A 14391-nucleotide genomic window follows, 5' to 3' on the forward strand; every position below is an offset into this window, starting at 1 on the left:
AGAGTGGCTTCCATAAATAAATTTAGTAGATCATATAACTTCTTTGAATATTGTTCATGTTGCAAACTGATTGAAAATATGGATACGATGTTACTCAAAGCGCATAATTTTATCTAGCTAGATCTATGAAGCATTTCGTTCCCTTGAGAAATCATGTCAGCATAAACCTTGCTGAATCGGCATTCACTGAGACAACAGAAATAAAGCATTGGGTCGAACTCTTCTAGCTTAATTATGTGGCTAGATGCCCTGGAGCAAGGTCATCTCTCTTAATTCCATCAACAAAGGCCTTGAGGTTCTTCTTGGCTACAAACCTCGCCTCACCCACCGCAACCCTCTCCCTCAACTCATTCATCTTCTCCTGCAACCGTCTTCCATCTTCTCCTTCCAAGATTCTCTCGATATAATCTTTCACGTCGCCTCTGCCAGTGCTCCGGAGCCTGATCCCTATTTCCCACATCTTAACGATGAAGGCCGAGTTGATAAACTGGTCACCGGAGACCGGGTAGCACAGGAGACGGACCCCGTGCTGTATCGCCTCGAGCGTGGAGTTCCAGCCGCAGTGGGTGAGGTAGCACCCGACGGCCTCGTGCGCAAGAACGCCTCCCTGAGGCGCCCAGGAGACGACCTTGCCACGGCCGGCCACCGTCTCCATGTACCCACTGGGCAGGCCGGCTCGCCACGAAGGATCGTTCTTCAGAACCCACAGGAAAGGCCTCCCGGTGGCCTCGAGGCCGTGCGCCAGCTCGCTGATCTTCACCGGCCCGATCGGCGCGACCCAGCTCCCGAAAGACACGTAGATCACTGACCCTGCACGTTGCTGGTCAAGCCAATCCATGCACGATCCATCTGCCTGCCACATGCTAGGGTTCTCTGCTGGCAACTCGTGCGGATCGTCAAGCAGTCCGTCGGTTAGCAGTGGTCCGACCTGGAGAATTCGGAGGTCCTGTGGTGCGCCGTGCTGGCCGGAAACTACGTCGGCGGCTTCGCCCGGGAAGGAGTTGACCAGGAGGCAGCGGAGGCTCTTGGCGCGCTGTAGGATCTGGAGCCAGAAGGCGAATCTTGATCTCTGCGATGCAGCGCAGCCGACGAGCCATGGCAGCAGCTCTTTGGTGCCAAGTTGCAAGTCTTCGGGTACTATGCGGAGGTTGTTTGCGATCTGGAGGTCTTCTTTCGCTTCATCTTTGTTGAGTCCTTCCGTCGAAATGGGACTGCCTGCGTACCGAATTAAAATTTCCTTTTTAGTGAAGAAGAAACAAATGAAATAAAACCGGGGAAACAATTTCTTGTTCACGTCTACCGTCTACGTGCTGCTATCTGATAACGTAGGCTGACTCGGTGATTGATAGCTCATGGCCTAAAGCTAAAGTCAACTTTGTTAGTCTGCGCTTGAAATGCCCCAACTCACACTGTGTAATGTTTTTTTAAACACAGTACAAACACACACGCTCATATACACGCGCATATACTTATCCGTATGAACGCACACACGCACACCCTACCCCTATGAGCACCTTCAAAAGACTGAGCTGGCATATCATCTTGAAATTTACAAAGTCACCGTAGGTACCTCGTCGTCGACGAAAACGTCTCCTCCCACTAAATGCGCATCGCTGGAAATACTAAAATAAATTCAGAAATAAATGTGAGCATTAATTTCTTAAACTCTGATAGGCTGAGGATACCACAGTTTTTCTAACCATCCAACCACGGGTTGGTTCGCCAGACTTTGTAATGTTATTACTTGATAAATAAAATGGCCCAAATCAGACGTGCTAAATTCATGCTATGCTACCGATCGTTGTCTTGGCAGGTTTTTAAGTTATGCCGTTTTATGTGCCGAGTCTTATTTTATCCGTGAGAAAGATGCTTGATCGCCAACCCACCTTAATTACAAGTAGAACTAACAGCGCCTAACATAAACAAAGACGCGCGGTGAGCACTTTAGCTCTATTTGGTAGGATCTAGGCATCTAGCTAGCTAGGCAGCAGTCTACCTTTGGTACAGCGAGCATATCATCAATACCATACGATTACAATGCACTAAACGCTAATGCATATGTAATGTAAGTACTCCCTTCAATCCAGATTAATTGACGCAACTAATGTGTGCACTAACTTTTTTGCTATTGCTAGAAATATAAGTAAGAATAGTACAGATATCATCAAGATGTATAGTTCCCGGAACCCATGTGTAGGATTGGATCTCCTAGAACCTTGTGATTTTGTGATTGCCACTGCGCAACGTAAGCTAATCATGCATGTGAAAATACGGTATATATACTTGGTAGTTGAAATAAGATCCAGGAGGAGGAGACGTGGATAGTTAGATCGGTGCATACCGCAATCTGAGATGAACCCCTTGCTAAGAAGCTCCGGGATGGCAGCCACGACGCCGAAAGTCGCCAGCATCGCCGGCCAAAACCCGACGACAGGCACGCCGCACCGGGAGGCCACGGGGACGGCCCAGGACGCGAGGACGTCAACGATGAGGCACGCGGCACCCCTGGCGCCAGGAGCCTCCCCCCGCGCTAGCATCTGCTCCAGGTGCGCGGGCATGTGGTGCTCCATGGCGTGCGCGATGCTGGCGAATCCCGGTGGCTCTTCGTCGTCGTCCGGGATGCCGCTTGGGATCGACGCGAGCGCGACGCCGCCGACGACGTCGACGCTACCCATGCGGCGGTGGACGAAGTCTGGCACGGCGACGGTGGCCGTGACGCCCCGCGCGACGAGCGCGCGCGCCAGCTGGAGCATCGGCGTGACGTGGCCCTGCGCCGGGAACGGCACGAGGACGACGGCGGGGTCGACGAGCTCTGGCTCTGCTCCCATGGCGGCCGCTTTCGGTCGAGTTGTGGACTTCTATCGGCCTCCGAACGTGGTGTGTATATATATTTAAAGATGTGTGTGTGTGCGCGCGCGGCGTGGGATTTCTGATTCCGGCTGCTTGCTTACTGGCAGTAGTGTCCCTTTCCTCTCCATTTGACATTCGCTAAATTAAAGTTGTTGTTATCTCTTCGCCCACAGGTAAACGCTCCGTCTCATGGTTAGCTGTATCTATTAGCCGTTGCCATCCATGTTTTATTCATTTCCGGTTGTTGCCAGACGTTGACTTGCACATTCCTAAAAGGATGCACATATCTAGCAGATTAATTCCACGTGCTTTGATGCCACATATGGCTTGGCAACACATCAAATCTATATTTCCTAGCTATTTGCCAGTGTCTTGCAACAGGGACATAAATATTCTAATGATTCAATATCAATTATGTCCGACTTATACCTACACTAATCGTATTCCGAATTTTGATAAGATTTAATTTGATTTGAGTATGGGTAAGAGAAGATAAGAATAGTTTAGATTTAGTTAAGATTTTTTTGGTAAGATTTGATTTGATTTGGTTATGGGTAGGGAAGGCAAGGAAAGTTTTAATTGAGTTGAGATTTTAGTAATAATTAATTTTATTTGATTTGATTGAGTTAATGAATGTCGTTGTTTTGGAAATTATCAAATTTTATTTCTATTTCAAGTTACTTTATTTACATTGGTTTTATTTTATGGAGCATCTGTTGAAATTATCAGAAAAAGTAAACCAAAGTGAAGGGGGAGGCGCGGAGAAAAAAAACTGGGGGAGGAGGTGGAGGCGACGCTACCAACCTTCCTTTAATAATAGAGATGACTTTCGTACTCTCGAAAAAAAACTTGCATACAACTGCGAAAATAATTGTAACATCCCAAAATTTTAAATTTTGAAATGTTGTACTTATTCAGTGGTTATGAACTTATGATTGCGTGTGTGATTGATTGCGTGAAATTGAGTGGAATTGAAACTTTTTAAAAGTTGAATGAGAGGAAATAAAAAGACTTTCCCAAACTTTCATCTTGCATGAACTCAAATTCAATTCAAACACGAAACCCCAGACTGAAGATGACATGACTTCTTTGTAACGCCCCGAGACCGATGTGCCAGGTGTCTTGCGGTTATTCGCTGCCATTGCCATGTCATTTGCTTGCGTGTTGCATTTCATCATGTCATTATGTGCATTGCATCATCATGTTTTTCAAAACTTGCATCTGTCCTGGTCTCCTCGTTCCTTCCGTTGTCCGTTCTGAGCCCAGACACACTTGCACGCGCCCGCGGCATGTCCGGTTTATTATTTTATAAGTGGCCGGAAAATGTTCTCGGAATGGGATGAGAGTTGACGTGTGGTCTTATTATAGTGTAGATAGATCGCCTGTCAAGTTTCATCGCATTCGGAGTTCGTTTGATAGCCCAACCGTTAAACTATAGTGACATTATAGTCGGTCTAATGTCGGACGTTTTCGGTCCCCGGAAACAGATGCCGGGCCCTCTCTCTTCTCCCCCTCGCAGTCTCTCCACAGCCCACCTAGTCCGCCCTCCTTCCCCTCTTCGCTTCCGGAGTTGTCCGATGCGACCGCACGGTCCGAAACCCTCTCTGCACAGTGCATCGAACCCCTCACGTGCGCGCCCGAAATTGTCCCGGACCCGACCCGAGCAGTCGTCACCGTTGGATCCGGATCATCCCCAAACATCTACAAAACATCACCGTTTTTTTATTTGGGCTCCCTAGCCTATTTTTCCCAACTGTTTGATTTTGATCGAAGGGACGAGTTAGCCCTAACCTAAACTCATCTGCTATAAATATCAGATCAAACCCTAGCCTATCCTGTCCCATCCTCTGAATCCCTCCACCGCCACTCTCTCTGGTTCCCCTCGGGATCACCAGCGAACCAACCAGAGCCTCCACCTTCTCCTCGGTCTCCCCACCAGCCCAAAAGAAGCGCTCAAACAAGTCTCCTCCTTCCTCGGGAGCGATCGAGATCCTACCAGGCCATCCCATGATCCCCACCTCTCGATCCAACCACCTCGACCTCGCCGGAGCCACCGCCCGCTGCATCAGGCCGGCCCCCCTCACCCTGCGCCCGTGTCTCTTCTCCCTTCCCTTCCTTTCTCTCTCTCCCTCTCATCTCCTTGCTTCCTCTCTCTCACAGGGAACACAACGACACATTGAGCTCCGTGGCCGCTGATGCTCAAATCTGTTGGGGAACGTAGTAATTTCAAAAAAAATCCTACGCACACGCAAGATCATGGTGATGCATAGAAACGAGAGGGGGCAGTGTGATCTACGTACCCTTGTAGATCGACAACGGAAGCGTTAGCACAACGTGGTTGATGTAGTCGTACGTCTTCACGGCCCGACCGATCAAGCACCAAAACTACGGCACCTCCGAGTTCTAGCACACGTTCAGCTCGATGACGATCCCCGGACTCCGATCCAGCAAAGTGTCGGGGAAGAGTTCCGTCAGCACGACGGCGTGGTGACAATCTTGATGTACTACCGTCGCAGGGCTTCGCCTAAGCACCACTACAATATTATCGAGGATTATGGTGGAAGGGGGCACCGCACACAGCTAAGAATATGATCACGTGGATCAACTTGTGTGTAGAGGTGCCTCCCTGCCCCCGTATATAAAGGAGCAAGGGAGGAGGAGGCCGGCCCTAGGAGGGGGCGCGCCAAGTGTGGAGTCCTACTAGGACTCCCTAGTCCTAGTAGGATTCCACCTCCCATATGGAATAGGAAAAGAGGAAGGGAAAAGGAGAAGGAAGGAAGGGGGCGCCCCCCTTCCCTAGTCCAATTCGGACCAGACCAAGGGGAGGGGTGCGGCCACCCTTGAGGCCCCTTTTCTTCTTTCTCGTATGGCCCAATAAGGCCCAATACGTATTCCCGTAACTCTCCGGTACTCCGAAAAATACCTGAATCACTCGGAACCTTTCCGATGTCCGAATATAGTCGTCCAATATATCGATCTTTACGTCTCGACCATTTCGAGACTCCTCGTCATGTCCCCGATCTCATCCGGGACTCCGAACTCCTTCGGTACATCAAAAATCATAAACTCATAATATAACTGTCATCGAAACCTTAAGCATGCGGACCCTACGGGTTCGAGAACAATGTAGACATGACCGAGACACGTCTCAGGTCAATAACCAATAGCAGAACCTCGATGCTCATATTGGCTCCCACATATTCTATGAAGATCTTTATCGGTCAGACCGCATAACAACATACGTTGTTCCCTTTGTCATCGGTATGTTACTTGCCCGAGATTCGATCGTCGGTATCTTAATACCTAGTTCAATCTCGTTACCGGCAAGTCTCTTTACTCATTCCGTAATACATCATCTCACAACTAACTCATTAGTTGCAATGCTTGCAAGGCTTATGTGATGTGCATTACTGAGAGGGCCCAGAGATACCTCTCCGACAATCGGAGTGACAAATCCTAATCTCGAAATACGCCAACCCAACATGTACCTTTGGAGACACCTGTAGAGCTCCTTTATAATCACCCAGTTACGTTGTGATGTTTGGTAAAACACAAAGTGTTCCTCCGGCAAACGGGAGTTGCATAATCTCATAGTCATAGGAACATGTATAAGTCATGAAGAAAGCAATAGCAACATACTAAACGATCGGGTGCTAAGCTAATGGAATGGGTCATGTCAATCACATCATTCTTCTAATGATGTGATCTCGTTAATCAAATAACAACTCTTTTGTTCATGGTTAGGAAACATAACCATCTTCGATTAACGAGCTAGTCAAGTAGACGCATACTAGTGACACTCTGTTTGTCTATGTATTCACACATGTATTATGTTTCCGGTTAATACAATTCTAGCATGAATAATAAACATTTATCATGATATAAGGAAATAAATAATAACTTTATTATTGCCTCTAGGGCATATTTCCTTCAGTCTCCCACTTGCACTAGAGTCAATAATCTAGTTCACATCGCCATGTGATTCAACACTAATAGTTCACATCACCATGTGATTAACACCCATAGTTCACATCCTCATGTGACCTATACCCAAAGGGTTTACTAGAGTCAATAATCTAGTTCACATCATTTATGTGATTAACACCCAAAAAGTACTAAGGTGTGATCATGTTTTGCTTGTGAGATAATTTTAGTCAACGAGTCTTTCACATACAGATCCATAAGTATTTTGCGAATTCTATGTCTACAATGCTCTGCACGGAGCTACTCTAGCTAATTGCTCCCACTTTCAATATGTATCTAGATCGAGACTTAGAGTCATCCAGATCTGTGTCAAAACTTGCATCGACGTAACTTTTTACGACGAACCTTTTTGTCACCTCCATAATTGAGAAATATTTCCTTATTCCACTAAGGATAATTTTGACCGCTGTCCAGTAATCTACTCTTAGATCACTATTGTACTCCCTTGCTTAACACAGTGTAGGGTATACAATAGATCTGGTACACAGCATGGCATACTTTATAGAACCTATGGCTGAGGCATAGGGAATGACTTTCATTCTCTTTCTATCTTCTGCCGTGGTCGGGCTTTGAGTCTTACTAAATTTCACACCTTGTAACACAACCAAGAACTCTTTCTTTGACTGTTCCATTTTTGAACTACTTTAAAATATTGTCAAGGTATGTACTCATTGAAAAAACTTATCAAGCGTCTTGATCTATCTCTATAGATCTTGATGCTTAATATGTAAGCAGCTTCACCGAGGTCTTTCTTTGAAAAACTTCTTTCAAAACACTCCTTTATGCTTTGCAGAATAATTCTACATTATTTTCGATCAACAATATGTCATTCACATATACTTATCAGAAATGTTGTAGTGCTCCCACTCACTTTCTTGTAAATACAGGCTTCACCGCAAGTCTGTATAAAACTATATGCTTTGATCATACTATCAAAGCGTTTATTCCAACTCCGAGAGGCTTGCACCAGTCCATAAATGGATCGCTGGAGCTTGCACACTATGTTAGCTCCTTTTGGATCGACAAAACCTTCCGGTTGCATCATATACAACTCTTCTTCCAAAAATCCATTCAGGAATGCAGTTTTGACATCCATTTGTTGGATTTCATAAAATGCGGCAATTGCTAACATGATTCGAACAGACTTAAGCATATATACGAGTGAGAAACTCTCATCGTAGTCAACACCTTGAACTTGTCGAAAACCTTTTTGTGACAATTCTAGCTTTGTAGATAGTAACACTACTATCAACGTCCGTCTTCCTCTTGAAGATCCATTTAATCTCAATGGCTCGCCGATCATTGGGCAAGTCAATCAAAGTCCATACTTTGTTCTCATACATGGATCTCATCTCGGATTTCATGGCCTCAAGCCATTTCGCGGAATCTGGGCTCATCATCGCTTCCTCATAATTCGTAGGCTCGTCATGGTCAAGTAACATGACCTCCAGAACTAGATTACCATACCACTTTGGTGCAGAGCTCACTCTGGTTTACCTACGAGGTTCGGTAGTAACTTGATCTGAAGTTACATGATCATCATCATTAGCTTCCTCACTAATCGGTCTAGTAGTCACAGGAACAGATTTCTGTGATGAACTACTTTCCAATAAGGGAGCAGGTACAGTTACCTCATCAAGTTCTACTTTCCTCCCACTCACTTCTTTCGAGAGAAATTCCTTCTTTAGAAAGGATCCATTCAAAGCAACAAATATCTTGCCTTCGGATCTGTGATAGAAGGTGTACCCAACATTTTCTTTTGGGTATCCTATGAAGACGCACTTCTCCGATTTGGGTTTGAGCTTATCAGGTTGAAACTTTTTCACATAAGCATTGCAACCTCAAACTTAAAGAAACGACAGCTTAGGTTTCTTGCCAAACCATAGTTCATACGGTGTCGTTTCAATGGATTTAGATGATGCCCTATTTAACGTGAATGCGGCTGTCTCTAATGCATAACCCCAAAACGATAGTGGTAGATCGGTAAGAGACATCATAGATTGCACCATATCTAATAAAGTACGCTTATGACGTTCAGACACACCATTACATTGTGGTGTTCCAGGTGGCGTGAGTAGTGAAACTATTTCACATTGTTTTTAACTGAAGGCCAAACTCGTAACTCAAATACTCTTCTCTACGATCAGATCGTAGAAACTTCATTTTCTTGTTACGATGATTTTTCACTTCACTCCGAAATTCTTTGAACTTTTCAAATGTTTCAGACTTATGTTTCATCAAGTAGATATACTCATATCTGCTCAAATCATCTGTGAAGATCAGAAAATAATGATACTTGTCGCGAGCCTCAATATTCATCGGACCACATACATCAGTATGTATGATTTCCAACAAATCTGTTGCTCGCTCCATTGTTCCGAAGAAAAGAGTCTTAGTCATCTTACCCATGAGGCATGGTTCGCAAGCATCAACTAATTCATAATCAAGTGATTCCAAAAGCCCATTAGCATGGAGTTTCTTCATGCGCTTTACACCAATATGACCTAAACGGCAGTGCCACAAATAAGTTGCACTATCATTATTAACTTTGCATCTTTTGGTTTCAATATTATGATTATGTGTATCACTATGATCGAGATCCAATGAACTATTTTCATTGGGTGTGTAACCATATAAGGTTTTATTCCTGTAAACAGAACAACAATTTATTCTCTTACTTAAATGAATAACCGTATTACAATAAACATGATCAAATCATATTCATGCTCAACGCAAACACCAAATAACACTTATTTAGGTTCAACACTAATCCCGAAATTATTGGGAGTGTGCGATGATGATCATATCAATCTTGGAACCACTTCCAACACACATCGTCACTTCACCCTTAACTAGTCTCTGTTTATTCTGTAACTCCCGTTTCGAGTTACTAATCTTAGCAGCTGAACTAGTATCAAATACTGAGGGGTTGCTATAAACACTAGTAAAGTACACATCAATAACATGTATATCAAATATACTTATGTTCACTTTGCCATCCTTCTTATCCGCCAATCACTTGGGGTAGTTCCGCTTCCAGTGACCAGTCCCTTTGCAGTAGAAGCACTTAGTCTCAGGCTTAGGACCAGACTTGGGCTTCTTCACTTGCGCAGCAACTTGCTTGCTGTTCTTCTTGAAGTTCCCCTTCTTCCCTCTGCCCTTTTCTTGAAACTAGTGGTCTTGTCTACCATCAATACTTGATGTTTTTCTCGATTTCTACCTTCGTCAATTTGCGCATTACGAAGAGCTTGGGAATCGTTTCTGTTATCCCTTGCATATCATAGTTCATCACGAAGTTCTACTAACTTGGTGATGGTGACTAGAGAATTCTGTCAATCACTATCTTATCTGGAAGATTAACTCCCACTTGATTCAAGCGATTGTAGTACTCAGACAATATGAGCACATGCTCACTAGTTGAGCGATTCTCCTCCATCTTTTAGCTATAGAACTTGTTGGAAACTTCATATCTCTCAACTCGGGTATTTTCTTGAAATATTAACTTCAATTCCTGGAACATCTCATATGTTCCATGACGTTCAAAACGTCTTTGAAGTCCCGATTCTAAGCCATTAAGCATGGTGCACTAAACTATCAAGTAGTCATCATATTGAGCTAGCCAAACATTCATAACATCTGCATCTGCTCCTACAATAGGTCTGTCACCTAGCGGTGCATTAAGGACATAATTCTTCTATGCAGCAATGAGGATAAACCTCACATCACGGATCCAATCCGCATCATAGCTACTAACATCTTTCAACACAATTTTCTCTAGGAACATATCAAAATAAACACAGGGAAGAAACAACGCGAGCTATTGATCTACAACATAATTTGCAAAATACTACCAGGACTAAGTTCATGATAAATTTAATTTCAATTAATCATATTACTTCAGAACTCCCACTTACATAGACATCCCTCTAATCCTCTAAGTGATTACGTGATCCAAATCAACTAAACCATGTCCGATCATCACGTGAGATGGAGTAGTTTCATTGGTGAACATCACTATGTTGATCATATCTACTATATGATTCACCCTCGACCTTTCGGTCTCCGTGTTCCGAGGCCATATCTGTATATGCTTGGCTCGTCAAGTATAACCTGAGTATTTCGCGTGTGCAACTGTTTTGCAGCCGTTGTATTTGAACGTAGAGCTTATCACACCTGATCATCACGTGGTGTCTCAGCACGAAGAACTTTCGCAATGGTGCATACTCAGGGAGAACACTTCTTGATAATTATTGAGAGATCATCTTAAAATGCTACCGTCAATCAAAGCAAGATAAGATGCATAAAAGATAAACATCACATGCAATCAATATAAGTGATATGATATGGCCATCGTCATCTTGTGCTTATGATCTCCATCTTCGAAGCACCGTCGTGATCACCATCGTCACCGGCGCGACACCTTGATCACCATCGTAGCATCGTTGTCGTCTCGCCAATCTTATGCTTCCACGACTATCGCTACCGCTTAGTGATAAAGTAAAGCATTACAGTGCAATTGCATTGCATACAATAAAGCGACAACCATATGGCTCCTGCCAGTTGCTGATAACTTGGTTACAAAACATGATCATCTCATACAATAAAATTTAGCATCATGTCTTGACCATATCACATCACAACATGCCCTGCAAAAACAAGTTAGACGTCCTCTACTTTGTTGTTGCAAGTTTTACGTGGCTGCTACGGGCTTAAGCAAGAACCAATCTTACCTACGCATCAAAACCACAACGATAGTTTGTCAAGTTGGTGTTGTTTTAACCTTCGCAAGGACCGGGCGTAGCCACACTCGGTTCAACTAAAGTTGGAGAAACTGTCACCCGCTAGCCACCTTTGTGCAAAGCATGTCGGGAGAACCGGTCTCGCGTAAGCGTACGCATAATGTCGGTCCAGGCCGCTTCATCCAACAATACCGCCGAACCAAAGTATGACATGCTGGTAAGCAGTATGACTTATATCGCCCACAACTCACTTGTGTTCTACTCGTGCATATAACATCAACATATAAAACCTAGGCTCGGATGCCACTGTTGGGGAACGTAGTAATTTCAAACAAGTTCCTACGCACACGCAAGATCATGGTGATGCATAGCAACGAGAGGGGAGAGTGTGATCTACGTACCCTTGTAGATCGACAACGGAAGCGTTAGCACAACGTGGTTGATGTAGTCGTACGTCTTCACGGCCCGACCGATCAAGCACCAAAACTACGGCACCTCCGAGTTCTAGCACACGTTCAGCTCGATGACGATCCCCGGACTCCGATCCAGCAAAGTGTCGGGGAAGAGTTCCGTCAGCACGACGGCGTGGTGACAATCTTGATGTACTACCGTCGCAGGGCTTCGCCTAAGCACCGCTACAATATTATCGAGGATTATGGTGGAAGGGGGCACCGCACACGGCTAAGAATATGATCACGTGGATCAACTTGTGTGTAGAGGTGCCTCCCTGCCCCCGTATATAAAGGAGCAAGGGAGGAGGAGGCCGGCCCTAGGAGGGGGCGCGCCAAGTGTGGAGTCCTACTAGGACTCCCTAGTCCTAGTAGGATTCCACCTCCCATATGGAATAGGAAAAGAGGAAGGGAAAAGGAGAAGGAAGGAAGGGGGCGCCCCCCTTCCCTAGTCCAATTCGGACCAGACCAAGGGGAGGGGTGCGGCCACCCTTGAGGCCCCTTTTCTTCTTTCCCGCATGGCCCAATAAGGCCCAATACGTATTCCCGTAACTCTCCGGTACTCCGAAAAATACTCGAATCACTCGAAACCTTTCCGATGTCCGAATATAGTCGTCCAATATATCGATCTTTACGTCTCGACCATTTCGAGACTCCTCGTCATGTCCCCGATCTCATCCGGGACTCCGAACTCCTTCGGTACATCAAAAATCATAAACTCATAATATAACTGTCATCGAAACCTTAAGCATGCGGACCCTACGGGTTCGAGAACAATGTAGACATGACCGAGACACGTCTCCAGTCAATAACCAATAGCGGAACCTCGATGCTCATATTGGCTCCCACATATTCTACGAAGATCTTTATCGGTCAGACCGCATAACAACATACGTTGTTCCCTTTGTCATCGGTATGTTACTTGCCCGAGATTCGATCGTCGGTATCTTAATACCTAGTTCAATCTCATTACCGGCAAGTCTCTTTACCCATTCCGTAATACATCATCTCACAACTAACTCATTAGTTGCAATGCTTGCAAGGCTTATGTGATGTGCATTACTGAGAGGGCCCAGAGATACCTCTCCGACAATCGGAGTGACAAATCCTAATCTCGAAATACGCCAACCCAACATGTACCTTTGGAGACACCTGTAGAGCTCCTTTATAATCACCCAGTTACGTTGTGACGTTTGGTAGCACACAATGTGTTCCTCCGGCAAACAGGAGTTGCATAATCTCATAGTCATAGGAACATGTATAAGTCATGAAGAAAGCAATAGCAACATACTAAACGATCGGGTGCTAAGCTAATGGAATGGGTCATGTCAATCACATCATTCTTCTAATGATGTGATCCCGTTAATCAAATAACAACTCTTTTGTTCATGGTTAGGAAACATAACCATCTTCGATTAACGAGCTAGTCAAGTAGCGGCATACTAGTGACACTCTGTTTGTCTATGTATTCACACATGTATTATGTTTCTGGTTAATACAATTCTAGCATGAATAATAAACATTTATCATGATATAAGGAAATAAATAATAACTTTATTGTTGCCTCTAGGGCATATTTCCTTCAAAATCATCACCGGGAACCGCTCCTCCGCCTTGGGTCCGCCCAGATCAGGACCGCCCCGGCCTTCCTCGCACCTCCTGACGGCAAGCGCCGCCCCCTTGCCCTTCACCGAGATGACGAGGAAGAGGACGCCAAGCCCCCTGTGCTCGCCATCGCCTCACGTGGTCTTCTCGACCCTCGTCAGCACGCCATGGCCTTGTAGCTCCCTTTCGTCGCCTCGCCCGGTTCCAACCGTTCTGCGCCATCCCCGCCGTCAAGCTCCACACCACCGGAGACCTCCAGCGACAACCTCGGCCTCGTGCGTCTGCGCGCCTGGGATGCCGCTCGTTTGCCCGTTGACCGAGAGCACGGCCATCTCCAGCTGGTCCCCTGCCTCTTCGTCAGCCATGTCACCGTTGTCCAAGGCCCGCCGCACCTGCACCTCGCCGGTGACCCGCAGGAGCCCCGCCAGTGATCCTCGACGCCATCCTCTGTTTCGCCCGCAGGAGGATGAGCGCTCGCCCGGGTGCGTTGACCGCGTCCAGCTGCCATCGACCGCGACCCGAGCCGGCCTTTTTCCCCGCTCGCCCGCCAGGCCTGCATGCGCTCCTCCAGCAACGCTCGGCCTGCTTCTTCCACCAACCGGGCCAAGCCCCAGCGTGAGCACCACCCTTCCACTGTTGGGCCAGCCAGTTTCGACACATAAGGTTTTTTTTCAGATCTGTGATTTTAGCAATTTTCCAGAGAGTGCCAGTTTTACAAAAAAGTCCCCCTAGTTCATGCATATAATAACTTAATAACCGTGCAT

General features: G+C 45.7%; 1 protein-coding gene across 1 annotated transcript; it reads right to left on the reverse strand.

Moving 5' to 3' along the window:
* Window positions 1-208: 208 nt before the first annotated feature.
* Window positions 209-2847, reverse strand: LOC119317206 (UDP-glycosyltransferase 82A1-like). Its single transcript, XM_037591633.1, has 2 exons — window positions 2342-2847; window positions 209-1215 (listed from the first exon to the last, which is right to left on the reverse strand). The coding sequence occupies exons 1-2, from the start codon at window positions 2826-2828 to the stop codon at window positions 233-235; spliced, it is 1470 nt and encodes a 489-aa protein (XP_037447530.1). The 5' UTR covers window positions 2829-2847; the 3' UTR covers window positions 209-232.
* Window positions 2848-14391: the final 11544 nt, after the last annotated feature.

Source organism: Triticum dicoccoides, chromosome 6A (genome assembly GCF_002162155.2).
Source record: "Triticum dicoccoides isolate Atlit2015 ecotype Zavitan chromosome 6A, WEW_v2.0, whole genome shotgun sequence".
Lineage (NCBI taxonomy): Eukaryota > Viridiplantae > Streptophyta > Magnoliopsida > Poales > Poaceae > Triticum > Triticum dicoccoides.